This window comes from Gambusia affinis, linkage group LG07 (genome assembly GCF_019740435.1).
Source record: "Gambusia affinis linkage group LG07, SWU_Gaff_1.0, whole genome shotgun sequence".
NCBI lineage: Eukaryota > Metazoa > Chordata > Actinopteri > Cyprinodontiformes > Poeciliidae > Gambusia > Gambusia affinis.
In genome coordinates this window covers 13,765,913-13,792,974 of record NC_057874.1, presented here as the reverse complement: position 1 = coordinate 13,792,974, position 27,062 = coordinate 13,765,913, and the positions used below count along the sequence as shown (strand labels likewise).

General features: G+C 38.5%; 2 protein-coding genes across 2 annotated transcripts; both read right to left on the bottom strand.

Annotated features, from left to right (window-relative positions):
* Positions 1 to 688: 688 nt before the first annotated feature.
* LOC122834651 (nuclear receptor subfamily 4 group A member 1-like) lies at positions 689 to 7,251 on the bottom strand. The gene is made up of 7 exons (XM_044123263.1): positions 7,075 to 7,251; positions 4,713 to 5,539; positions 3,791 to 3,920; positions 3,260 to 3,423; positions 2,964 to 3,166; positions 2,690 to 2,868; positions 689 to 2,591 (listed from the first exon to the last, which is right to left on the bottom strand). The coding sequence occupies exons 2-7, from the start codon at positions 5,535 to 5,537 to the stop codon at positions 2,329 to 2,331; spliced, it is 1,764 nt and encodes a 587-aa protein (XP_043979198.1). The 5' UTR covers positions 5,538 to 5,539; positions 7,075 to 7,251; the 3' UTR covers positions 689 to 2,328.
* Positions 7,252 to 11,542: 4,291 nt separating this feature from the next.
* dgkab (diacylglycerol kinase, alpha b) lies at positions 11,543 to 26,595 on the bottom strand. Its single transcript, XM_044123262.1, has 24 exons — positions 26,356 to 26,595; positions 25,757 to 25,837; positions 23,219 to 23,295; positions 21,652 to 21,796; positions 21,215 to 21,289; positions 21,079 to 21,128; positions 20,402 to 20,476; positions 20,200 to 20,316; positions 19,227 to 19,344; positions 18,996 to 19,084; positions 17,364 to 17,474; positions 17,179 to 17,277; positions 17,058 to 17,108; positions 16,548 to 16,621; positions 16,041 to 16,115; positions 15,871 to 15,956; positions 15,698 to 15,787; positions 15,450 to 15,610; positions 15,274 to 15,338; positions 14,878 to 14,968; positions 13,592 to 13,769; positions 13,383 to 13,503; positions 13,022 to 13,082; positions 11,543 to 12,512 (listed from the first exon to the last, which is right to left on the bottom strand). Exons 2-24 carry the CDS (start codon positions 25,827 to 25,829, stop codon positions 12,432 to 12,434), a joined length of 2,163 nt encoding a protein of 720 aa, XP_043979197.1. The 5' UTR covers positions 25,830 to 25,837; positions 26,356 to 26,595; the 3' UTR covers positions 11,543 to 12,431.
* Between the last annotated feature and the right edge of the window lie 467 nt (positions 26,596 to 27,062).

Here is a 27,062-nt window from a genome sequence, read left to right as displayed (position 1 = left end):
ATGACTGTCAAGTTAATTGGTCTCTCTAAATTCTCCCTAGGTGTGCGTGGTTGTGTGTCTTGTCTGTCTCTGTGTTGCCCTGCGACAGACTGGCGACCTGTCCAGGGTGAACCCCGCCTCTCACCCGGGACGCAGCTGGAGATTGGAACCAGCAACCCTCCCGACCCCATTAGGGACAAAGGTGAATAGAAAATGGATGGATGGATGAGGTAAGAAGTAAAAAATAAAAAAATAAAGATTATCCTCACAGAGATCCTGACTTTTTGTGAATTATTAAACATAAAATGTGAATCGCTTAACTGTCAATCTATCAATTTTTTCTATGCTTGTTAAGAGATAAAATTATATAATAGTTGTAAAAGCTGCTTTTGGTGTCCTTGTATAATTTACTAATTGGCACTTTTTGTTTAAATAGTATTTAAATAGAACAGGTTTTTTGTAGATAATAAGCTGAAAAGTTGACACTATGTTTTCTTACATTGGAGTACTTTAGAGTGAACAAGAGTATGAAGTATATATATAGATATATATGTATATATGTGTCTTATAATGTACTTTTGTTCATATTGTGCATGTGTCGGGATGAAGGTGTAAAACTTACAAAATGTTTCAATGCATTAACTGCTAGGCATTAAATATTTTTTTAAATATGAAACAAAAAAATGAGAAATTGGCATAGCACATATTCCAAGGTTAAAAACATTTTTATCAACATGACGCACAAAATATAATCTCTTGAACAATTATTTAAAAAGAAATGAGACTGACTTTTGGGATTTTTGCCCCATTTAACAAACGCTATGGCAACATTTCCACTGAGCACACACACCCAATCACAAACCAAACTGTAAGAGAAGAACCGCTCGTTCTGTATGAACGTTTGTCTTTATAGCTGCTCATCCTGTCGTCACATTTCCATGCGAGTCCACAAGATTAAAAGAAAAGACAAGAACTACATTCAATATGTAATAAACTGAAATACAAGATGAGGCTTTTAAGATGTTCTTAAACATGATGTGCATGTAAAATGTACCGAGAACAAGATGGATTCTATTGTTGCGACAAGAAGACGTCTGCTTGGATCTATTTTAATCTCAGATGGAGTTGCACTTTTAACATTCATTACCTCAAGAGAATGTGAACGGGATTATATTCTCTCAGACATTTCATCACTCAGGAACCGTGTCGCTGCAGAATGAACACACGCCTCGGCCGCGTCACATCACAAGGAGCTCTGACACACTGAACCCTCCACATTTAATGGCATGCCTAATAACCGTTCTAAAACAGAAATTAAGTGTTTTCAATTTACAATTCATGCTTTCAAATTAATTAGTATGTGTAGAAACATTTAGTTAGCATTAAATCATGACTTTATGCTTCTCTATGGTGACGTAACAGGGACTCATTCCTTTCAGACAAATTAATCAAAATGGGAAAATCAAGAAAGACATATGAATGTTAATGTTAAAGAAGTTTAACAAAGAAATGTATCTTGAGGTCACAAACTGTAACAATAATTTAATTTAAGGCTTTTTCATAGATCTTGAGGTGCCAATAATTGTGAAGGGTGTTGAACAATACTCATTTTATTTTATGTCCATCGTGAATGGGGGCATATTATGTTAGTTAGAGGTTAAAGGCTTATAAAGGCACTTTGTATTTATAACCTGTACATCATCTAGCTTCACCGTTAAAGCACAAACATGTTGCAGGAACTGTGAAAGGAGTTTACCAGCAGTATCTGCTTTAGCAAGCTGCTCCAAAAAGGCAGCACAGACCTTTTTATTTATCTTAAGGCGAGAAGGTTCATAAATGATTGTATCAAAATAAAAACTTTGCTAAATTTTGGTCCATAACCTTCCAAGAAAGCACAAATAGAATTATAATTTATGAAATGTATAAGGAAATATATCTGTGCTATAGCTAAAGTTTTAGCTTCAGAGTGGGATCTAGAACCAGTCTCTTAAGAAATTAGTGTTTCCGAGTACGCTGGAGCACCGCATTGCCGTCTTCCAAGAAATTCAGATCTTAAAAGCTGCAGAGCACAATAACGTTAACACATCTACCTTAGAAACAAAGTAAATTTACAAATCACAGAAAACATACCAAAAATATGCTGATATAGTTTCGGCACTGATGTCAATCCCTTTTAGTGCCATGAAACGTATCATAATCACTTTCAAAATGCAATAGTAAAAAAATGATGGTCTCTTAGAGAATATCATGCACGGCAGCCCACCAGTCAGTGCCTGACGTGGACAACCGTTCTTCTTAATGCTGCCATCTCGCTTCGTTTGCTTCTGCTGTTTGTCACAGTTTTTTATTTTAAAAGGGAAGTGTATCCATGAAGATTTTCTCCACAATCGGAGGAGGAGGAACCAAGTCTTCCAGTTTCAAGTAAAAGATGCGCTGCCGGCCCTGAGTGCACAGAGTCCTCAGCTCTGGGAGCTTGCCCAGCAGACGGGACAGGTAGTTGGGTTGCGTCCGTACCCCTTCCGATCCAATTCCACTCATGTGTTCCCTTAAACAGCTGATGAGGTTGCTCTGAAAGTCCTCTACTCTTTTGGGCTCCTTCAGGCCATGGCGATCTAGGCATAAATTAAGCTCCAGTCAGATTTGAGTCTTAATTACAAATGTTTTAATCAACAGAAGTTTGCTTATCTGAAAAGGAGACGGAGGAACTCACCGGTGATGATGACAAAGGCTGAAAGACAGGCGAACAGCGAGTTGTCTAAGTTCATCCGTTGAAGACTCTGAGAAAAATCCATGATGGAGTCGATCCAGTTACCAAAACTGTTGGTGCACTGCTGCCGGTGGAGGACCAGGCCGTTGCAGAAGATCAGCTTGTTCTTCTCTGGCTTCGACCTGAACGGTTTTAAACAATTAGAACAATTAGAGCACTGAAATGTCAAATATTTGAAACATTCAGTTTGATTTGAAAGTGAGGAAGTATAACCGACCTGTATGCAACACGAAGAATGAAGAGCTCCACAAAGGCGGACTCAAGAAGAAGCTCCTGGTCCTCTGCACAGAAGTCCGTGAATCCTGGGATGGTTTGAGCCCAGTTTCTTATTACGTCCAAGGCACTGGTCAGCAGGTCGTAGAACTGCTGGATGTCACCGGCGTCCTCCTTTTCTTTCAGACTGTCTGACCTCTCCTGGTACTGCAGAGAAACAAAAGAAGATTGATAAACATCCCTAAACTCAAAGGTTGTGTGAAAGGAGAGGTTTGGGTCAAGTGAAAGCCGTAGGTTTACCTTGGAGTAGTCGAGCTGTTCGATGCCCGGGTCAGAGTCCAAATGAGCCCTGATGAGAGAAGCGATGATGTTCACGCTGGGAGTTGTTGACGAAGGCTCAACCGTGGTCTTGGGTTTAGACGGTAGGCGACCTCTGCGACCTTTGAGGCTGTCTGTGCGAACAACTGAAGGGACAAGGAGAGGAGCCCACATGTATGAGGATTACATGTCACCTGATACATATTTCAGACAACTTCAGTATCGGTTTCAGCGTTGCCTTCAGCTGGCACTGTAAAGCTCAAGTTGCACATGACTTTGGTTTCCAAAAACTGCCACTGCAAATCTCGGTTTGTTGTCGTCATGCATTAGATGCAGAGGTTTAAGGCTTTCCCTATTCGCAGACTTAAATTAGTAAGGAATTAACACACTTCTGTTGCACTTGATGGCACTTTAAATGACTGCAGTCATTTAAATCAGGTTTGTCGGGAGTCCAGACAACCAAGACTGAAAACCACTGCGTGAACCGTCCAGAAGAGTCTGACATTGCTTTACCTTCTTTGACCATTCCCACAGCAAGACACTTCTGGAAACGGCAGAACTGGCATCGGTTTCTCCTCCTCTTATCCACCGGGCAGTCTTTATTGGTGAGGCACACATACTTTGCATTTTTCTGCACAGTTCGCTGTGAAACAAAAGACAAAAAGCATTACTACCAGATCTTGCAGAGACAACTGTGTATAGCAGCCTGCTATTAATAGCAAGTTGCTATGGCAAGCAAACATTACTGATAGCAACATGTTATCAGTAATGTTGGCATGCAATACCAAGCAGTTTCAGTTTGCTGATGATTACTATATGCTAATTGGCAATGTTTTCTATTAATAGTGTTTCTAATTAGCAGCATGTACGGAAATTGGATAGAAGCGATGATAATATAAATAGCATATGTATCTAAACTCAGTTAGGCTTTCTCTTTCTTTGTGCTTTGCTTTCTTTCCCTTTCAGTACCTGAATATTTCCAGAGGAACATTTTGCCTTTAGATATTATAAAGCTCAAAGAAGACCAGTGTTGGGAGAGCATGTTTAGATTAAATTAATATTATTGTTATTATTACATTGTTATTTAATACCAAAGAGCCATTAGCTGAAATGCAGTGGATTATGATCTAGATGTGTCCATCCGTTCCTATGTAAAGTCTTTGCTGTTTTCCAACAAAACATCTTTAAAAACTAAAGATGTCGGGATCTGGTGCAGCATACAGTATAGGTCTAATGGCTTTTTCTTTCACTGTCTTTCTTTGGTTTTTAAAGCGCATATTGCAGAATGTAGTGCTGTGTGATGCAGGTTTTACTTCATATTAGTTCTATTCATACTGCACAAGTTATTACCACGTCAAGTCTTCTCTCCTCTGCTGCTCGTTTTTTGAATAAATCCTAAATAATGAACCAGATGAAAGCTTAATTTCTTTCTCACCTTGAAGAAACCTTTGCATCCCTCACAGGTTCGGACTCCGTAGTGCTGGCAGGATGCGTTGTCGCCACAAACTGCACAGCGACCCTCACTGGATCCGAGGCTGGGGGTTTTCTGAGACATCATAGCCCCCTCCAGTGCTCTCGGTCCATGGTCCAGGGACAGGGGGGGGCAGTGAAGTGGGGAAACATGCTGATGTTGTGAGAGATGAAAGAAGCCATCTTCTTGACAAGATGGTGGATCCTGGTGTTGACCCAGAGGAGAGTGCTGCTCCTGTGCATTGCTGAAGGTAAAAAATGAAAACTGCTGCGCCATGGTGGCCTTCTCAACAGAGGAGGGGAGGGCTGGGGGGAAGGGGCTGAAAGGGGAATCCCAGACAGCTGCAGACTCGGTCTGAAAGCCTGGTGTCGGAGGAGAACCAGCGCCGTAGATGGGGCTTCCATAATAATCAGATCCACATGACGAGTGTGTTTCTTCAAGACAGCTGAGAGAAAAGGATCCTGGGTAGCAGCCATACACTTGAAGATCATCCAGCCTGAAGGCTTGGTTCTGCATCTGTGGGCTAGGGCTTTCGGCTGCAGCAGCATGGCTGTAAGAAGCTGCAGAGGCAAGAGGGGAAGTGGTAACCTTGCAGGAGTAAGCGTCAAACTCCCCAATGTAACCATTTCCCATCAAGGTGTTGATGCTAGGCAATGAGGATGATGACAGCTGGTCCTTTTGGCCAGAGATTTCCATCGCCAGTTTGGCACTGAGGTCAGGGTTTAAGAGCTCGGAGCTGAAGAAGTTGTCATAGGGCAGAGATGCATACTGGGCTTGTACACAGGGCATCGCTAAGAGACAGGAGACAATTGAAAATAGATGTTAGTTGCCTCTTAGTTCAAACATAAATGCTATTATGTTCATATGTTGCAAAAGCAACACTCTGCTCTGAAAGTTTTTCAATGTATCTTAATCAAACTTCTATTTTTCATATTGTAGCTAAGCTCTGGGTATTAAGTTTTTCTTTCACAATAAAGGTACAGCTTGACCAATGTATTTTTTTTCAGCATTTATTTGATGTCATTTTAACCAGAAGTCAGTAGCAGCAGATTGACAGTAAGGCTGAGCCTACAACTAAAGTTTACTCCAGTTAAAAGAACATGGTGCTGCTCTACTGTTGTCTCAAGATGAAGGATTGATACAAATTCAATGACTCAACAACCAGTTCACAAATAGAAACTGCATAATTTGTCTATAAGATTCCACTGTATTTGGATGAATTAGATTAGTTTGATTTCCAGTCAACTGGATGCTAACTAGAACAATTTGTCTTGTAAAGTGTGTTAAGAAGTAAATAAGCTCAACATTACAATAGAAAAACTGAAAGATATAGCAATATTTTTGTATTATTTAGGTTTATAACCTTCCCTTTGTACCCATGTGAACAGTAGCTAATGTTAGCGCCTTGAAGGTGCTCCGCTTCGTTTCACCAAACATGCCATTTCTCTTGCCTAAGGTCCTGTCACTCCTCTCTGGAAAATGCAGACGGTGGTCCGGCAGATCGCTTGGATACTGTCAGATATTGTGTTACCGGCTGCTAATGCTTTGAAAACCTCCTTCAGTGGAGGGTAACCCTCTTTCACTGCAGCCGTACCATGGAGTGTTGCAGATTGCATTTCACCTCTGGCATAATGCCAATTAGAGTGAGAAAGGTGGTGAAGTCTGTGCGTATGTGTAACTACATCTAAACAGACATGTATCCACAAGCCCTCTAATTTCAACATTTTTATTGTTTGTTGATGGTTATCAGAAGCCAAACTGATAGAGGGCTTCTGTTTCTTAAAAAAATAAAAAGAGTCAAACTTAAAAAGATAGTTAGATTTGCACAAACTTCTAAAAAATAATAAACAACATTAATTTTAGATTTGTTGACCTAGTTTTATGTATAAACTGGACTTCCAAAAATCCCCACATTCTGGAAATAGTTCTATTTCATTCTTGTTTTACAACTCATAACTCGTTTATAAAGGTAGTTAAATTTGCTAAAGTGATGTGTCTGGTTTTCAGTGGTTTCATAGATCAATTAACTTGTCTTGTTTCAATTTGTCTTGTTTTACAGTTACATTATTCAGGCTGAAGTAAGTCAAACAACCTGACTAAACATAATAATAACGCTGTTCTATTATGTTAAACTGGATCAGTCACCTTACAGTCTTAACAAAGCCTCTAAAACTACTCTTTTAAAAAGAATAAAAAATACTTCAACTATTATGCCACATTCCAAATCAAAGTTATTCCAACTTTAAATTATGACATAACAAGCAATAAAAGTGTAAAGAAGCTAGCATAACTTACAGACTCCTGTACGAAAAGTACTTTCACTCACCTGTTCTTTGTGATTATCCGGATTCTGAAGCGTTTTTATCTTTTAAAACTGGAGAAACAGTTGAAATCACTTCTGTCAGCTGCTGTCGGCACACCCACCCATTCAGGCTAACACTCTGCCACACACACGCTGGGTCAGAGCAGTCGGCTTCATACACTCTTGTTTTATTTTGGCCGCATCGACAAAAAGGCGGGCCAATGCCCAAAAATGGTGAACGGGACGGCAGAACGTTCCGGGGGCGCAGCCAATCAGCATCGAGACGCAGACGTTGTTCGTGGTGACGCACGCACGGGATTCCATTGACGCAAGAGCCGAGAGTGAACGTTGGTCTAAATATAGCCCGCGGCGTTCACATGGGCTATTACTGAATGAAAAAATGCTAAAAATAGCCTTAGTTAGGAGGTGAAGACGTTTTTATCTGGAAATTTAGCTTTAATGCACGTGTGAGGTGTGTTATCACAGATCAGACCGGGAAACAACCGCCTTCTTTCTAATTTGGATAAGGAATTGTCGTCTGTCAAAAATCAAACTGTCAACTCTCCAAAAGAGATCACAGTTAGATGATTTCACGTTCATTTTCTTTTTATATTACATTTTACGTGTTTATACTGAGGGGAAAAAAGCCAAACTGTACAAGACCAGCCCTCCTTATGCATTTTAAACTACAAGATAAACTATATACATCTGTTTTGTTTATCATTATAGTGTAACAGACTCATATTATAGTCATACCGAACACTCAAAGCACTTTACAGTGGGACCTTGTTCTCTCAAATACACACATTGGTGGGCAATATGAGATTGAGTGTCTTGCCAAGTGGCAATTAGAAGTTCAGAAAAACATGGATGAGGGGGTTTAATGCTGAAAAACTTGACTGATCTACACAGAGCTTAACCTCAAATGGGCAGAATACCTATGGGATAAACTATTAGCGGGACCTTCATGTCCAACAACAGTGTCTGACCACACAAAGGCTCTTCTGTAGAAATGCTGACAACATGTATTACAGCTGCGACATTGATCCAGCAACATGATAAATCTTATGGATGAAGAATGGGGTGTCATTCAAGTTCAGATGTTCCAGAAGGTGGACTAATAAATCCACCTGTACACTATATTGACAATATAGTGGACTTTTTTATACCTTTATAGCCGGTCACATTGTTTGTTAGTTCCCAGCATAAAAATATAAATACTTTTAGAGAGCTATGAGTCACAATACTGGTATTCTGGTGTATTTTTCTTGATTTTTCATAAATAAAATAGTTGCACTTGGCTCCTCTTTGTGTTTAATCAAGATTACTTTTAAATTATGCCTTTAATTTAAAATAGTTTGATTTGCTTACTTCTGTTTTTAAACTTAAACTTTGTTTCACACTATCTCCACGAGTCTTCCCCCTGGGCACTGAGTTTTGGATTAATTTCCAAAGAGCTAACTGTGTTAAAATGTCAATCTGTTTCCGTCTTACATATAAAGAGCAAAATACAAGATTGATCTAGTAGCACATCCAAAGGTTCTTAGGAAATTTGGAATGAATAGCAACATTATGCTCACTAAAGGGACCTTAATGAGCGACAGAGTCTGATGCCATGTGCAATAGAAATAAAGATCCTTACTTTGACATTCAAAGTATGAGAACTACAAGCATCTGTAGTGAAGAGATGCCATCAGTACTAAAATGTGATCATTGGAAAATCTGTGCGATGAATGTGCCAGCCACAGCTGCTGACATTCATTTGTCAACATCAATTTAAGTTTCATCTAATACCCCCTATGTCATAACATCTCCACAACAACCAGACAAACCAACACTTGTATTAAGACTTCCTCCCTCTCTGGGGACATTTGGGTCCGGTCCAGCTTGTGAGGAAAAAAAAGTAGAGTTGTCTTTTAGAGAAGCCTCGGAGAAGTGCAACCAATTCAGACAGTCTGTTACTGTATGTAATTATAGGAGTTTGAGTGCAGCACTCTCTGTATGCAGCAAACACGTGAGACATATTATCTTTCTGTCCTTTTTGCTCTGGCTCATTAGAACGAGCAGAGATCTTCTTGGTACAAAAGTGTGCACACATTTCACACCATTCCAGTTGTTAAGTTGGAGTATCACATGGATCACATGATAAGATCACTTTTGTAAGTGATCTTATCATGTTAACAGAGTCAAATTTACCTCACTAGTAATCTCCTAAAAGTTACTAACAGTAGGTAATTATCTTTGTAATATCTTGGCCTGGCTGTCAAACGTACAGTGCTGTGATGATGGGCTGTGGATAACTCTCAACGAGGAGTTTCTAAATAGTTACCATGTGTTTGTCAGCTTAAGTTAAATACGGGGAAGCAGTCCTCTAGTATAACATTTTACAGTTTAATCAGTTAAATTAATTTTGAATTCAACCAAAATCCTGCTTATTTAGCAGGATAATATAAAACACCTCATCGTACTTCTCAGTAAATGTATTTCCAATGGGGCTTTCGTCATCAAATTCACACAATATTAACACCGGAAGTGACCTTACACTTCCAAAAATCTTTATTCCTTAAGGTTTTCACAGCCTATTATAACAATACCATAACTGATCAAGGGAAAGAGCTCCTGGAGAACTTTGCAGCTTTCTTGTTGTAAAACAAAACTTAGGATGTTTTAGTGAGTCTTACTGGGCCATAATCTGGAAACAGAGAGAATATAATTTCACCATGAAACAGATTTCTGACATAGGAGTCAAAATAATAATCAGGACAGTCAGTCAAGTGCAAAAGACCACAAGCAGAAACCTTTAGAATCACTTTAAATTAGTATGTGCAGTGTGTTTTCGTAAAGTAACCCTGTGCATGTTCACTGCAAAAGACTTCACTGCTGAAGAAAAAAAGCATGTTAAAGGACATTTGAAGGTTGCTCCATAATATTAAGATAAAATATGAAATACTGGAAAAATAATGCTTGGTCAGATGTTTGGATGTCATCGCATATTTCTTGTTTCTACATCAAACACCAAACTAACGCTGAGGTTCAAAAGTAAGACCAACAAGATGTGGGACTGTCTTTCAGTATCTTTCCAGAATCTTAAGCCGAAACCTTAAACTGATTTCACAAAAAGAAAATAAAGCTGATAGAACAGAGCACTCAATTTGAATTCAATTGAAATATAAAGAAAAACCCAGAAATTTGAGTCGGTTTGTGGGGAAAGATGAGTTAAAATCCCACCTAAACACATGCTACTTGTATAACCAAACAGGAGAAACCTTGAAGCCATCAACATCAACAAAAGCTTTTCTGAAAAGTATGAATTACTTAGTTTGCTACCAGTATCTGATATAAATTTCATGTCAATAGGTCTACTAGAAATATATGTATGGAAATATCAGGCATCGGTTCTCTCTGCATCATCTACCGTCCTTTATGTCAGAGCCTCCTCCTTTGATCCTGGCAGCCGCATCGCTCTGAGCCTCTTGGGTTTTTACCTCACTATTGTGGATTACAGCCTTCCTGCTCTTCCTCCCACACTGCTGCGAAGCCTGCCTCGCTGTGGGATGCAGTGTTTGTAATAAGATTTCACCAACTCCAACTTAGAATTTCATTAAGTGGGCAGCACATGAGGTTATGCCTCCCACATGCATTCACTGATGAATAAATGCTCAACTCAGTGAACTGATTCAGCCGCTGCTAACTTATGATGTACTGCTTACTTTAATTGAGTGTGCTTTAAACTTTGAAATTGGCTCAGGTTGGTGGGAAACTGAAAACTTTCTGAAAAGTGTGAAAATAATAAATGTATAGCTTTAAAAGTGACTATCTACTAGAGGGGTGTCCAAAGTGTGGGCTAGGGGCCATTAGTGGCCCTTGAAATTATTTTTGTTTGGCTCCAAGCTACAAGAATAGAATGGTAAAAATCGGTCTAACAAAAAAAAGGAATAATTGATGACCCAAAGAAATTGCAAACTGTCTATTTTTTTTTAATAAGGTAACAGTCCAAATCCCTTCTAATGTTTTGGATCTTTAATGATATACAGATTTTATTAAAAATATAGTTTTTGTTGAGCAGGTAAAACTAAAAAAATAAATAAATAAAAAGCAAAGAAAAAAAAATTGCAACTTAATTTCTGTATTTTTAGTTTAATGAATTTTGTGGCCCTCCAGTAATTTAGATTTGCCACTTTTGGACCCTGGACAAAAAGTTTGGACTGCGTAGGATGAAGATGCTTTTGTAAAATAATATTTTCAGCGCTTTTTAGACATTTGTAAAAGAGGAGACAATAAAAGTGACCATCAATGTTTGAACCTGTGGTGTTGTATGAAAGATTGAGACAACGAAGAGAGTCAAAACCTAATGAATTCAGGGACGAATGGAAAGACGAATGAAACCATTACCAGCTGGCTTAATCCCATTAAGATGATTTCAGTACACCTTTCAAATCTGACGTTGCACCAGCTTCATTGAAAAGGAAAAAAAACACCAGAAACATTCAAATGACAGATACAAAGTTTGATATTTAACATAATACATAAACGCACACACACACACTCACAAGTGCACAAGTAACCTATATAGTCAAACCAGGACTTTCATTTGATTGACAAGAACAAATAATTTACAACATTCCAAAAAAAATAATCACATTTTGGCTTCATTCCGCCACATTTTGGCATAAATTAATTTCTAGAAATATTGAATGTTTTTGTAAAAGAGCATCACAATCTTCTTGACTTTGCAAAAGTAAATCATCAAGTAATTTACATCCATGAACCCATACAACTCGTCTAATTTGTACTAAATATGGAGGAATGCCGTTTTATAAAAGCAACATTTAAGCAAGCTCAACCCCTTAAGCAACAAAACCCAGACATTGAGAACAGCGTATTTCTTAAGTAAAACATTGGCATCGTTGTTGACTTTCCTTATGTTAAAGGGATAAACATTAACGGTGAGTTTTATGAAGAGTGATCGAGCTGCCGGGAATATCTGGAGGCCGAGACAGAGCCGCTTCACTACAAGCTGCATTGAGAACAGAGGAAACCTGACAATACGCCACTGTAAACATGTTTACCACAAACCATTATCACAACATAAAATAGACACAGTGAACTCATATTCCTCTTTAGTGTAGGGAATATTTTTACGGTTCAAATTACAAACACAGGTTAAATTATATTTAAATTGGCACACAGAAGCAGCAATTCAGACTCAAGACATACAAAGTTACAGTTGTTTCAAGTATTTCAAGCAGGTAAATTAAAACCACATCAGGGAAAGAACACAAAGAAAACACAGGATAAAACACAGTTACTTAAGTTCAGTATCAGCGTTTAATACTCAGCTGTGACCCCCTGCAGACCGGTCGGTGTGGCAGAGCTGACGGCTACTTGAATTGAAAGAAGCTGGTCGGTTTGGTCGGTGCAGCCATGAGCATAGTAGCTTGGCTCTTGTGAGTTATCTGAATCTAAAAAGACAAGATGGACAACATTTTTGTGTCTACTCATTTAAAGTCAGTTAACTTGGTAGTAAAATTGCTTTGCATTTTGTCATTGTTTGTGTGTCACTCTTCTAATTCCTGAAAAATCCAAATCCAAATGTAAGAAAATGTTTTGTCTCAATGTTATAAAAAAAACCTTAAAGTAATCCTACTGCTAAGAAACTTCTCAACATCATTGAACATAACTTAGCAGTTTTGCAGCAATATTCAAAATTTATTTTTGTTTCTTTATTAATGTGTTTTCTTTTTTTCTTCTTTGCACATTCCTCTAATTCCAGTTTTGTATTTTTAGAAGTTATTTGTAGTATTGCCTTGTGATTTGTACAATCTTTCAACAAAATTGTTCTTTGCTGGCTGCAAAATCAATTGCCCTTTGGGGAAATAAAATTGTTTTATCACGTTACAGACATTAACTACTTTGTGTTGGTCTATCACATGAAATCCCAATAGAAATGAGAACATTCATAGTTACTCACCTCGCACGGTGGCTGCATCCAGGGCTCCCCGTCAATCTGCATGGGCAGAGCTTTGGTTGTGCTGCACATGGAAATTAAAGGCAGCAAAACGTAAACACAGTAAGTCATAATTATATTTGAAAATGCAGCAAAAAACAAGCAAAAGCAGGAAAAACCATAAAATCTGACACAGTTGTAAGGAAAGAAATCAGGTCCCAATCAGCATTTACTTATTGAAAGGATCAACAAAGCAAAGCAGCCAGTCAACCTCAGAGGTGGAGGAAACAATAACTATGGACCATTTTGTTCATTCTGACCTCATCAATTGTTTTTAGGACACAGATAAACTAACAGGAGTTCATTTTATCTTTAAGTTACCAACCTGATGGTGATTTCGGAGGTCTGTGCCAGTCGGTGCCCGGCGCTCTTCAGTCCAGTGTAGATCTGTCCCATCTCCAAGACTCCTTCCAGCCCCACCACCTCGAAACGTTTATCGCTTATATCTGAAGTAAAGAATGAAATAAACCCGTACAGATTTAAACGGGTTTCTCAGACACTGCTGGGGCTGAACGGTTGCTTAAAGAGACTCACCTTGTGTGGCTGTTTTGAGAAGTTCATGGTCGGTGATGACTTCACTGTGCACCGCTTCAGGAGCGCCATCAGTTTTCTTAGACTCACCCCAGAGGTTGGAGCCGCCGTGCATGCTGGGTATGTTGAGGACGGCTATGCCCTCTAAAGAATTGCCCAGGTTCAGAGGTTTTCCACAGCACTATGGAAAACCAAAGACAAACTGAAAATTAATCACAGATTCTCCACATTTTGACACTTAATAGCAGCTGGACGATGTTAACAGAGTCTCAAGTCTCCTTTGAGGGAGGGATACAGTTCCTCTAACACTAGATGGAAATCACATCCAGAGACTTAAAACGATATCATCAGCAAGCAGCTGCATTGAAACATCCACCATATCCACATCTATATCAGCTGCACCAGTGTGCAAAGAGGCTGGTTTGTGCTGAGCAATAAAGCTCACAGCTGCGACGAAGTACGCTCACCTTCAAATTCTGCATGTCGACCAATTCCCAGTAGAATAAAGTTGTGAGAGTTTTTAAGCTGCAATACATTTTATAAATGCAAAATATATTTTTATTGCTGTGAAAGAGAAGCACCACTGAAGAGGAAAAGGTGCTGGTTTCTATTTTAGAAGGTTTATATCTGTGTGTTTTTTGTTGATCACTGTGAGTCTGGATTTTGTGACCATTTTCATTGCACTGTGTGTTAATTATGCTGTCAGAGTAAACATATTGAACAGGACTGCAGATCCTCTCACACAGAGAGGCTGTACCTGACGGGGAAGGCACAGAAACCTCTCAGATATATAAGAACGTGTATCTGTTTCTGGAGAAATATTCTGCAGCAGCCACCTTATATTTGGTATTAGTATTAGGTACGGATCAATATAAAATATCTATAATATCAATAACAATACAGTACTTTAGTTTCAGATTCCCTGTTGAAATTTTATTTTATATTTGTATTGTGATTTGCTTTGATTTGCTCTCTGATTATTACTTTTTTATACCTTTGTTTATTTAGGAAACAATGCACACACATTTGTTTTGTTTTTCTATTATTTTCTGTTTATCATGTAAGCATGTTAAAGTATTTTGTCCCAGGTTTGAACAAAATAATTTAAAAGAAAATAAAACACAAATGTCTAAAATAGTCAGAGGTTTGATGATATGCGATACTTAAATATCAGCTATTGGAATAGGTGATACTGACCCTGTTTTTATTTCATATAATATCAGAATATCCAGTATCGAACGCCTCTAACTGTGAAAGCAGCAGAGTCTGATTTAAGTTCAAACTCTTACCGTAATACTGAGACAATCCTTCAGATTCTTGCAGGAGGCTGAGAAGGACTCAGAAGTAGCAAACTCAAAGTACATAAGCTTGTTCTTCATTCTTGGGGGAGGAAAAAGAGAAAATGTTTTTAATTGTTTCCTGACTAACAGAGATTTAGATGAAATTTTTACTTTTATTGTATTTAATGTAAACATAAAAGACCAAAAACCAAATCCTGAACATGTTGAATCACAAGATCTAAAACAGAAAACCAAAGCCTGATCAGGATTGGTTCAGGATCTTGTGGTATCCTGAACCAATCCTGTGGTTCAGGATACCACAGGATTGGTTGAATTTTGACTCATCTAAACCCAGAATAAAAAGGGTAATTGAGGATAATAACGCTCTCTTATGAGAGTCCTCACCGGCTGTTGAACTTTTGTGGATGTTTCTCTCTCATGGAGTGAAAACGATGAGCAATGGAAGCATCCTGCACGCAGGTACACACATTCACTTTTAATTAAATCACATTTTAGCTCAAATCTATGAGCGCAGTTTGAGTTTGAGGAAACTGCATGAATGATTGTGCGATGCCCCTCACCACTCCAATAGAGAAATAGTTATTCATAATCTCGTATGGGACGGGGTCTCCAGCATCCTGTGGGTTTTTCGGCGTCACCTTGATGCTCCAGCGATCCAGAGGGATCTGCTGACTGTCTTTAACCTCCTTCAGGATTTCCTTCAGGTCAGAGCCCTCGTATCCTTGCCAGATTCACAAGAAGAGTTTCGACTTTAATCCCCATTTTCGAGCTGCAGATGCTTGTAGTGGTTCATGTTTGGTTTTTTTACCTCCTCCCCAGCGTAGGCAGCGAGCCATGTCGTTCCCAGTTCCCAGGGGAAGCACAGCGACCGGAGGATGCACTGAGATGTTAATTTTATCTGGAATCACAAGTATTTCATTATTTCTGTAAAGTGTCAGCACTTCCAATCTTCTCTTATAAAGGTAGAGGGATTCATAACACCTATAGCATCCAGGAGCCACCCGACTGTGCCGTCTCCCCCACACACCAAGATGTTAAATCGACGCAGATTTCGAAAGAAGTGTAATCTAAAAGAACAAATTTAGCATTTTTTTTTTTAAATCCTTTAAAAGATGCGCATAATGAGCTTGTACATCGCTGGTTCACTGTACCCTCTGATGGGACCTCCGTTGCTTAAGTTGTAAACCTGACGTGGGTTCAGCAGGCCCTGAAACTTCCTGAGAACTCTGCACAAAACATCAGGCATGAAAATATCCATCACTATTAATCTGAGGTCAGCCCACAGAATAAAGCAGCAACATGGTGAGTAAAAACATGGAGGATCTATTAAACTCCAGGTACATCTAAAAATTAATGTTAGAAAAAAGTTCAATATTTTTGTAGCTCGAAAGTGAAACTCATTATCAAAATTCATTACACAAAGTGAAATATTTTTAGCCTTTTTTAAAAATTTGATAATTATGACTTACAGAAAATTAAAACCCAAAATTGGGTCAAAATTTTTTAACATTGTCATAAACTAAAATATATCACCAAGTGTAGTTGCTTTAAGTGAGTTTCACTTTCTGAAATGACAAAAAACATTTAACTTTCCTAATTTTTTAGATGAACGTGTTCACTCATAGTTTGTTGAACTGAAATGTTTCTCAGTTGCTCACCGTTCACCCTGCTTCCCTCCACTTTTAGGATTGACAAATACCAGCAGAGGATACGTGTCAAGAATAGGAGCAATCTGAAAAAGGCAGAAGAAATTCAAACGCTTTTCTGTAATCTGAAAAGCACAGAATTAGTTAGGATTTGAGAAGCTTCAAACTTCACTTTGACTCCTTAAATCATTCTTCTTGTTAAAGCGCGATCATTGTTTTAGCTTAAAAGTGTTCATTTTGGAGCAGGTGCTTATTTTTCAGTCGGTACCCTCCATGTCAAGGTTAAACTCGCATAACTGTGGACGGGAATATGACTATTTCAGCTGTTTGTAGTTTAATATACACCTAATGTCAGATGGTTGAAACACAACAGGGCGTTTTAAATATGCAATGATCCCAAATACAGAGCAAAACTAATTTCAAATGGGGAAAAGATGCTAACATAAACAATAGAAGCTCTACCAGAAGCAGTGGCATTGAGATGATAAACTGCGATGCTGAACAGATTCAGTGGTACCAGACCTGCAGGATGTGGCCGTCAGGAGTGACGCTCAACAGGTTGGTGTCTTCCTCCTGCAGCACCAACAAAAAGTTAACTGCAAAGATCCTAAATGTAAAGCGAAAACGTGTTTTCCCATTTTACCTTTGAGACGGGGTAGATGACCCATGGCGGCAAAATATGATCCTTCAGATCGCCACAGTCACATTTCGGCACACCGGGCACAACGCACTCATCGTGACGCTTAAAAATAAACCAGACTTGGTAACCCAACACGACCCTGTCTACTTTCAGGTTTTATGCCAAAGTATCCAAAGAATCGTCCTCACCATCTCCTGGCACCACACGCAGTGCTTCCCTGCTAAAGTTTTGATCTTCTTGAAGCAGACCTGACACTTACTGGCATTACAGTCAGCTTTGATCCAGTCATGAGTTGCTTTCTGAAGTAAAACAGAAGCACAACAGAAGTATCCTGTTGCATTTTCATTTTATTCATTAAACACTGGTAGGTCTGAAAGTTTATGTTCTAAATAAATGACAAAACTAACTTAAAAGAGTCATTACAGGTCAGCTGTGGAGGGTTTGGGCAGCTCCGATTTTACATTTTTCAATAAACATTCACCTTGTGAAGATATGTGAAAAATGTGAACCACTCGAAAATAATAATCTTTTTATAAAATCAATTTTATCTTTCACTGGAAAACCCAACACCACATTGATTCACTGTGGAAAAAATACCTTATGAAAAATTGTTCTTAATAATATCCAACAATGGCACAATTATTGGCATCCCTGCTGCCAATACCTTTGTCAAAGTCCCTTTTGCCAACAGGACAGTACGTTGTCTTTTATTTTTAATTTAATTCTCAGTTTCATCAACAACCTTTACAGCAAAATTATGAAAATAATACAGTGGAAAGAACATCATGAAACAAAGAAATAAAATAAAAAAATTATGACAAATCAACAGTTTTTAAAAGCAGGTTTATTGATCCTGCTTTTTATCCTGAACTTTTCCTTTAACATTTCATAAAGTTCCAGTATAGATGGAGAGGTCTTTGACTATTTCTCTTTGCAAATTTTCTCTAAATCTACAATGTGTGAAGAGTCAGGCTCTCTCTTCTGCAGGCTCTCATTAACAAAATATCAATATAACAATATGTCTTGATTTCTTGCATTTTCCTTGAACGATTGAACTGAATTTCCAAACTAGAAACACTAAAAGCTCCAGTAAAAAAAATCACATCAGAGCTTAAAAACTCTGATCAGAATAAAAAAAGTAAAGCATAATTCTAAAAAAAAAGAAATCCTTTAGTTTTATGTATTTTAGAGATCACCAACAATTGTAACTATTATTTCTTAACACCGATTTTCTTACCAACTGAATGAATTAAATCAAATGTAAAAGATTTTGTGTCTCCACAACAATTAATTGATTTTAAGGCTTTTTTTTTTCTACATATTTTTACCAGGCGTGCCAACAAATGTTCCCACTGTACATACAACACCATTAAAGCATGTTTCTAATACTTCTTCCTCCCGAAGACAGAGCACGTCTGTTCAGCCCACTGCTGAGGTCTGCAGCATGACTCTGTAAAAACCTGTAAGCTGTGGCACTGACGCCACACGCTAAAAAGGAGATGGAGCAGACCATTGTCTGTCCTTATGCAGAATTAGGACATTTACCAGCTGCACAGAGCAGACTGTACCAGCTGTAATCCGCACTTAAAAAACACTGATGGGCTGCACTGGCTGACTAATACACTATTATGTTCTCTGTGGTCCAAGTGTTTACAGACACTGTTGGGTACAAAACAAGATGTGAGGCAACAATACTGTCTTAAACACATCTGGAGCTGTGATTTAATATAAAATTGAAATTCACTTATAAACAAAGCTGGAAAGCAGAAATAAAACCAAACTGGTTGAAGTGGAAATAAAGTGAGGTTTGTGTTCCTTACGCCGATTTCCTCTTTGGTTTTGACGAAGGTCCGAGCGCATGGCTCAGGATTCTTGTTGGCACACTGGTTGTGGACAGTGTAAGCACAACCTACAAGATAAAAAAACAACAACAACAACAACAACAAACAAACAAGAGAGCTGCTTACAGAAAACACACGGACACATCAGCAGGCAGGTAAGAAAACCTGAAGGAGCTTGACTGCCCCCTGCTGGCAGCTGCGAGCTCTTACAGTTGCAGTAGAGTCCTTGCTTGCCGAGGCCGAGCAGCATGTTCTCACACACGCCGCAGTAGGTGGGTTTGTTGAAATGTTTCAGCCTCCAGATGTGCTGGCCGTCTTTCTCAGTCATCTGTGGGTGAGGAAGGAAGAGGAGGAAGCAAAGTTACTGACAAAAGAAAAACAGTTATGAAGAGTTGAGTCCTGAAGTGAACCGGATTGAGTTTTTAGACTCAAGGCCACATTAAAGGAGCAGCTCAATACATTAGAGTATTACCGAAACTGAATTCATTTCAGTAATTAAATTCAAAATGTGGAATTCATGCACAATGTAATCTTGTTCAAATATAAAGACTTTCAGCTAGTGAATGACTCGGTTTCTCAGGCAATTAGAATATCACCTAAGATCTATAAAAATAGTTTTTAGATAACAAAATAACAGGTAATATATGCACTCCGTATGTTATCTGGGCTTCTTCTGCAACATTTCTTCCACTAAACTTTCAAGTAATACGAAAGCTCAAGCTACACTTTTTTCATGTGTCAAACTCCAGTCCTGGAGGGCCACTTCCTTGTAACTTTTAGATGTTCCTCTGCTGCATCACACCTGAATAGAATAATTAGGTCATTAGCAAGACTCTGGAGAACTGATCTACACAAAGAGGAGGTAATTAACCATTTGAGTCAGGCGTTTTATAACTGTGGCACATCCAAAAACTGCAGGACAGCAGCCCTTGAGGACTAGAGTTTGACACCCCTGCTGTAAACCAAGACATAAAGTCTATCCATTTAAAAAAAAAAAAAAAAAAAATCTATTTTTACTTGCCTTACTTAATATTAAAATTTTATGATAACCAAATATTTTAATTTCTCTTTTTAAGCCATAATCACCTAAATGAACCTAAATAAAAGTCTGGAGCATATCACTGTATGCTTACAAAACTTGAGCTTTACAAATTTTACTGAAATAAATTAAATAAGTGCTCACCCTCAGTCCAAGCAGTACAAGCAGAGGCACATTGTTCATGCCTCCCTTGACCCATTCCTCCAGATTGACAGTCCCACTGTCGTCAACATCTATTGCAGTCATCATGTCTTTGAGAACCTAAAACATCATTTCATCCAGTTACAAACAGGACACTTCACAGTCACATATTAAGGGAAGCAAAGAATAGAAACAGAAGTTATACTGGTCTCAGTTCAGTCACGTCCCAGCCCAGGTAATCAGCGGCTCGCATCATCTGTGCAATTATGCGATCCACTTCCTGGAGATGAGACCATTCTGGTGAGTTTTTACATAATCTTATCCATTTCAGTCAGTGTGCAAAAACAGATCTGACTTAGATTCGATCAGAAACAAAAACAGCCAGAACATCCAGCGTAGCAAGGAGTAAAAATTAAAAGTGAGAGTTAGGGTTAAGGTCTCTGATGCAGAGATTGGATTTTGACTTTCTGGTATTTAAACTGACCAATCAGAGCTAGTCGAGGGAGTACTGGTTAATTTTGATCTCTGGTCGATTGATACTTGGAGTACTTAATTAAAAACTACAAGCAGGTAGATAAATGGTTGGTTTAATGGTCTTATCTGACTATATATTTCCATAAAATTAACATAGGTGCTGTTAATTAATGCATTTGTAAACACATAATAATGTGAAATCTTAGGTTTTCTGCTCTAAATGACTAAAAGTCGTATTTTCCTGGATTTCACTGCATTTTTGTCGATAAGTCACAGCTGATCAAAGGAAAGAATTGATTAGTGCATCTCCAATAATTTGGCTTTTTATTTAGAACAAGTGTAACTTGAAAATTAGTAAATATGTCTCTTCTTTTCCTATTAAAGCATAAAGGTCCCATTCATACTTACAGAACTGTCCAAGAGTCCATTTCCATCTTTGTCATAAAGTTTGAAGGTAACTGGAACCAAACAAAAAGCTGTCAGTCATTTCTACACGATCATCTTTTATTAATCTGTTCCAGAGTAAAACGTAAAATGAACCAACACTCAAGCTTTTCCCGTGGCTGTCCTTCCTCCAGCACTGAGAAGTAGCAGGAAACGTCACGAAGAAAAACCCCACCTGAAAGGACAGACACTGTGCAGCAACTGGAAAACTTTAATTCATTACATGAGATTAAAATAAGACAACTTCACTTTTAGACTTTAAAGTTTTTGTAAAATAGGAGAAAACATCACAGCTAGCTGTCTGCTAGTTAGTGAAATCAGCGCCTGCGGCCACAAAGTCTTCATGTGACACAAAAACTAAAAAAGCAAAAGTAAAACCAACAAACAGGTGTGGCGCTGAGCAAACTGTCTCCGTAGCGTTCCTTTAGTTGATCTCTGTAAGGAAAGACTGAGACTCCCACTCATGAATAAACAGCAGACATTTAATCCTGATGTCCCTTACATGCAGAAAACATTTCAGGCATTTTAATGAATTACCTCCATGAGGCGTGGACCTTTTTGGAGACCCGTCTTGCTCTGCTTGTAGAAAATACTTGAAGAGCTTTCGGCAGAAGTTTGGAGGGAAGTCCTCCACTTCCAGGTAAGTCTTCAGGAAGAGACAGAAGCCCTCCAGATGGAGGCACTGAGCAGAGACACAGGGTCACATTTATACTCACACTGAGTCCACAGCTCTAATATAACAACCAGGATAAAAACTCATTTTTAGTTTAAATTCAAAACACAGTAACTGCATTCAAGCAAATAGATAATTAATGCTGTCACAATGAGAAATGTTGCTGGAGAAAAAAAAAATGTCCTAGAAATGATTGTGATAGATGATAATATTGTCATTTTGAGACCATTTTCAACTAATATCATCACAATGGCAGAATAATGCAAATATCAAGCACCAAAAAAACTTTAATTCCTAAAGAACATTTACAGCTGCAACTGGGGAAACATTTTAAATATACAAAATAAATAAACAAAAACAACCAAAACAACAATAAGTAAATTAGATTATGAAGTGCTCACTTTAATTTAGCGTGCGATTAATTGATTTATTGTTTATTGTGACAGGCTTAAAGTTAATATTTAAAAATATTAACTGAATCAAATTTCTCCTTATCCAGGTTTTTCTCATGTATTTGAACCCTTGCTTATCAATTACTTTTTTCTGATAGTTAAATATTTCTATAAATTATCAAGAAATGTAATTATAAAAATTCAGAGTGTCTAAATTGAATTATATTTTCTAAAGATTTTGTAGTACACCACATGTCTAAATGTTTTGGTTCTGATTCCTGTATGAGTCCAGATAACTGAAAAATTGCACTAAAATAACTTTTATCAACCACTGGCAAGTTGATATCATGTTTTGAAGTCACATAAATGTTTTATGTGACATTAGTTATGAAACTGGAAACATCCTGTAGTGGTTTTGCTCCAACTAGGACAAGAAAAAGTGCTAAAGTACCAAATAGAGAGAAGATCAACAGTCACATGACATATTAATATTCACTTGTGTGTTAAAGCAGATATTAATCACACATTTAATGTTTGGATTTAGACAAAGTGTTTTTCCAAAATTCGGAATTGGTGGATTTAGTCCGACCTCAGCTGGCTGGGTGGCCGGACGGACATGAACGGATTGACGGACGGATGGACGGACGATGAACGGATTGAGGGACGGACGGATGGACGGACGATGAACGGATCGAGGGACGGACGGATGGACGGACGATGAACGGATTGAGAGACGAACAGATGGACGGACGATGAACGGATTGAGGGACGGACCGACGGACGGACGATGAACGGATTGAGAGACGGACGATGGACGGACGATGAACGGATTGAGGGACGGACCGACGGACGGACGATGAACGGATTGAGGGACGGACCGACGGACGGACGATGAACGGATTGAGAGACGGACGATGGACGGACGATGAACGGATTGAGGGACGGACAGATGGACGGACGATGAACGGATTGAGGGACGACGGACGATGAACGGATTGATGGACGGACGGACAGACTGATTAATAAAAGCATTAGTTACCTCTCCAGAAGTGTGCTTGGCGTATCGGCCACCTGGATGAAACTCCTTAATCACATCTCTGACCCTCAAACTGCTTTCTGCAAGGAGGATTTTGGAGACGTCAAGATGAAAATTAAGTGATAAACTTCAAATGAATGTTAACTTTTTTTCATCTGAACTGATTATAACAAATCTTACAATACAACTGATTACGTCTAATTGCAAATCCAAATCAGATCCAAATGGTTTGTTCTTGTTAAAGCAGCAACTAAAAGGTGGGAGTATCAGTATGTGGGGCCATGAATAAACTGTGTGTGTGTGTGTGTGTGTGTGTGTGTGTGTGCGTGTGTGTGTGTGTGTGTGTGTGTGTGTGTGTGTGTGTGTGTGTGTGTGTGTGTGTGTGTGCGTGTGTGTGTGTGTGTGTGTGTTTATAAAACATTCATTTGGGTCCCACAGTCTGAGCAAACACACACCGCCTCTGAGCACATGGTACATGTAATTATCTATTCATCCATTATCCAGCGTCCAAATAAAGGCCTACAGACCCATTTCATTTCTACCAAAGCCTTTGAGTAGACAGAGTATTTTTAGATTGGTGCAGCTTCCCCGTCAAGAGGTCCCATATAATTCGGCATTAGCTGTGACCCCAGAGCCCCGGCGTTCACTTACAGTTTAATGGCTTCTCCAGAGAAGGTGAACGAAAGTTGACGTGTTCACAGTTCACCCAGTCACATGGCGCTCGAGGCCGCCGACACTTTTAACAGGATTTAAATGGCCGATCTGATGGGTGTGTGGACTGGTCTCGTCTGAATAGACTTTGCTCACCTCGCTTATCTTGATTAGCATTTATGGACCTTTCCTAATACTGGACTGTTTTCAGTCTGTGAAAGTGCAGGATTACTGACCTATTTGGACACTCACACAAAGAGAACGGTGGGTGTGTCCACTCTTGCCGTCTACGTGAGGTTTGATTCAGCTCTTATTGAGCAGCTTACAGCAGTTTACACTAATTCATAAGTAAACACACTGGTCCTTGCAAAAGTAATCAAACCCCAAAGTTAAGTTTGCTTTAGCTTGAACTTTTTCAAACTTTTCTTACATTGCAACCAATATGATAGTTTTGGGTTTCTCATTATAGTTTAGTTTTATTTCCTTGTCATTTTTTTGTTTGCCTAATTCAGTTTTTAGAGTGTCTTTGCTAGTTTTTATTAGTTATTATTAGTTATATATTACTTAGTTTATAGTAGTACTTTTTGTTTATTTATACTTTGACCTATTTGAATTCTGCACCTAAAAATGAACCAAATTGTATTGTATTGTGATTGTGAGCATATCAATTGGGTAATGAATACTTAACAGAAGATACCATTTTGAAAAAACATTATTCAATTATAGTTGATCAACCAAATGACTGGTACGTTCTCCCACTTTTGCTGTCGCCATTTTGCAGATTAGCGTAAGTGCTGCCAGGAGTATGAAGAGCTGTAATTTATCGACAGCTGACGTAAACTGCTTGAGTGGGGGAAAAAATCTATTTCACATCAGTACAAAAGGCTAATAAATAGATCAATAAACACAAAAACTAATAATATCTATAATTTCAGTATATTTTAGTTAGTTTTATATAACGACACAATATAGTTTGAGTCAGTTTCAGTTTTTTCCCAGAGGGGAAATGATTTTTTCTTAGCTCCCCTGAATCAGTCCTTTGAAACGCTTTCACTGCAATTAGACCTGCACATCTTTTGGGTGACGCCTATAGCAGCTTTGCACATCTAGACACAGATATTCCTGATCGTCCTTAAATGCAAAAAGAGTGTGGAGAGCATCCACACTGCAGATATTGATTTTGAAAACTTGCTACAGGTTCTCAATTACGTTTAGAGCTGCACTTTGACTGGGCCATTCTAACACACTGCAGAAACACAAAATCTTACCATTTTTTCCCCTCTAGTTTCTAGTGTAAATATCTTATTGCACTTTAAATAAGACAAAACTAACTTTTTAGCAAGCTACAGAAGCTTGTTTTAAGTCCTTGTTTTGTCCTTAATATTGACAAAAAAGAATTTGTTTCACTGGCAGATTATTTAACTTAGAAAAATATATTTTCCCAAGCTCCTCCTGAGCTACTAAAGGCCTGACAGCTGATTTTCTGACTAAAACTTTCCTCAGGTTAGGTGGACGACCAGTGATGGTAAGTTTACTGTGGTGTCGTTCTCTTTCTATCAGATTATATTGAACAGTACTTTATTGTTTTATTACCTAAACATGCTTTAAACTTCTCCACATTATCTCTGTCCCCTGTATAGCAGCTGTATTTACACTGAGATTAAATAAAAACATGTAACTACTGAAGGCCGCTAAAGGGGTGCTTATAGTGAAATTACTACATAGGCATGCAACATAAACTCTAATAATTACATAGAAATAAGTTGAAGTTTGATAATAAGTGAAACAAAAACATCAATCAAAAATGTAACTTTTTTTTATATTTTTCTTACATAATTTTATAAACTTGAGTGTATTTGTTATTGCCATAGATGTAAGAAGAGAGCTCACCTTCCATGTAATGCTGCAGCTGGATAAAGTCCACAGGAGTCAGGGTACCTTCTGTGTCATCAGCTGAGGCCATGATGATCCCTGCAGGAAAATCAAGACAGAAAGCAAACAATAACCAGACACTCAGCGGTCTGACGGAAAAAATATCAGATTTAGTTCCTCCCTGCCTGTCTGTTGCATGAACTGGTTTGTCTTCATTCCAAGCACTGTAGCATACTAGTGGTGTGTGAAACACGCCTCTTTTCAGGAATAATAATGTCCCAACTGAATGTTGTTGTTTTTTTTCTATCATTAGTGTCAATCAAACCAGACAGTGTAGCCTGGATATCTTTGTTTTCATGTCTTAAAAGTTGCGCCAGGCTGCTGAACTGTTGCACTATTAACTAGGAGTTGTAGATAATAATAATAAACAAAACCAACCCCAGCACCAGCAGGTCGACAAGCTGCTTGAAAAATGTGATGTCCCATTATCTTAATCATCAACTCAAGCTGAAGATAAATCAGCAATTAAAGCCATCCTTTGAAAGGGGGCGCATCCATCAGAGAGGATTATAATGTGAAAGCGGAGTGGCTGGCAGTGGCAGGGCCTTTAAACTCACCGGGATAGAGCTCGGTCAAAGTCACACAGGTGTTCAAGCAGGAAGAAAGGCTGAGCCCGCCAGGACTCTCCCGAAAACTTGACTCTGTCTCTCGGAACCAAACCGCGCCGGAAGCGCGTCAAAAGCACTGTCCCAAGAGCGGATAAAGTCAGCTGGGAGCTCTGGTGCCGCGGCTGCCTGATCCTTGTGGATGAATTTCAGCCGCAGTATTAGCGGGCAGAGCCAGAGGGATTAAGAATGAACGGAGGAGGAGCTTTCAGCGACACAATTACAGTTAGTGGCACCACCCAGGCCCCGCCACCGACCTCACGCCGCAAACACAAACACACCATACTTTATTTCTTCCCACTACTATTCGGTGCCATTTGGCCATTGTAAGTTTATATAAAGCATTATTTTTCTTAATTTTATTATTTAATGTGATACAAGGCTTGTTAGACAACAAGAAAATTTTATTGCTGAAAGTCTTTGTACTACAGGGATCAAATATCCACAGGCAGCGGTGGATAGAGACTAGTTTACTGAGAGACATTTACTTGAGTAAATATTTTGAAAAAAAAAAAAAAATAGAATAATTTCAGGAGGGGTTTTTTTGTGTGTGTGTGTGTTTTTTTTTTGTTTGTTTGTTTTTTTTTTTTTTGTTTGTTTTGTTTTTTTTTTTACTAAACTCTGCTTTCTACTTTTACTTCAGTAATTTTATCATGAAA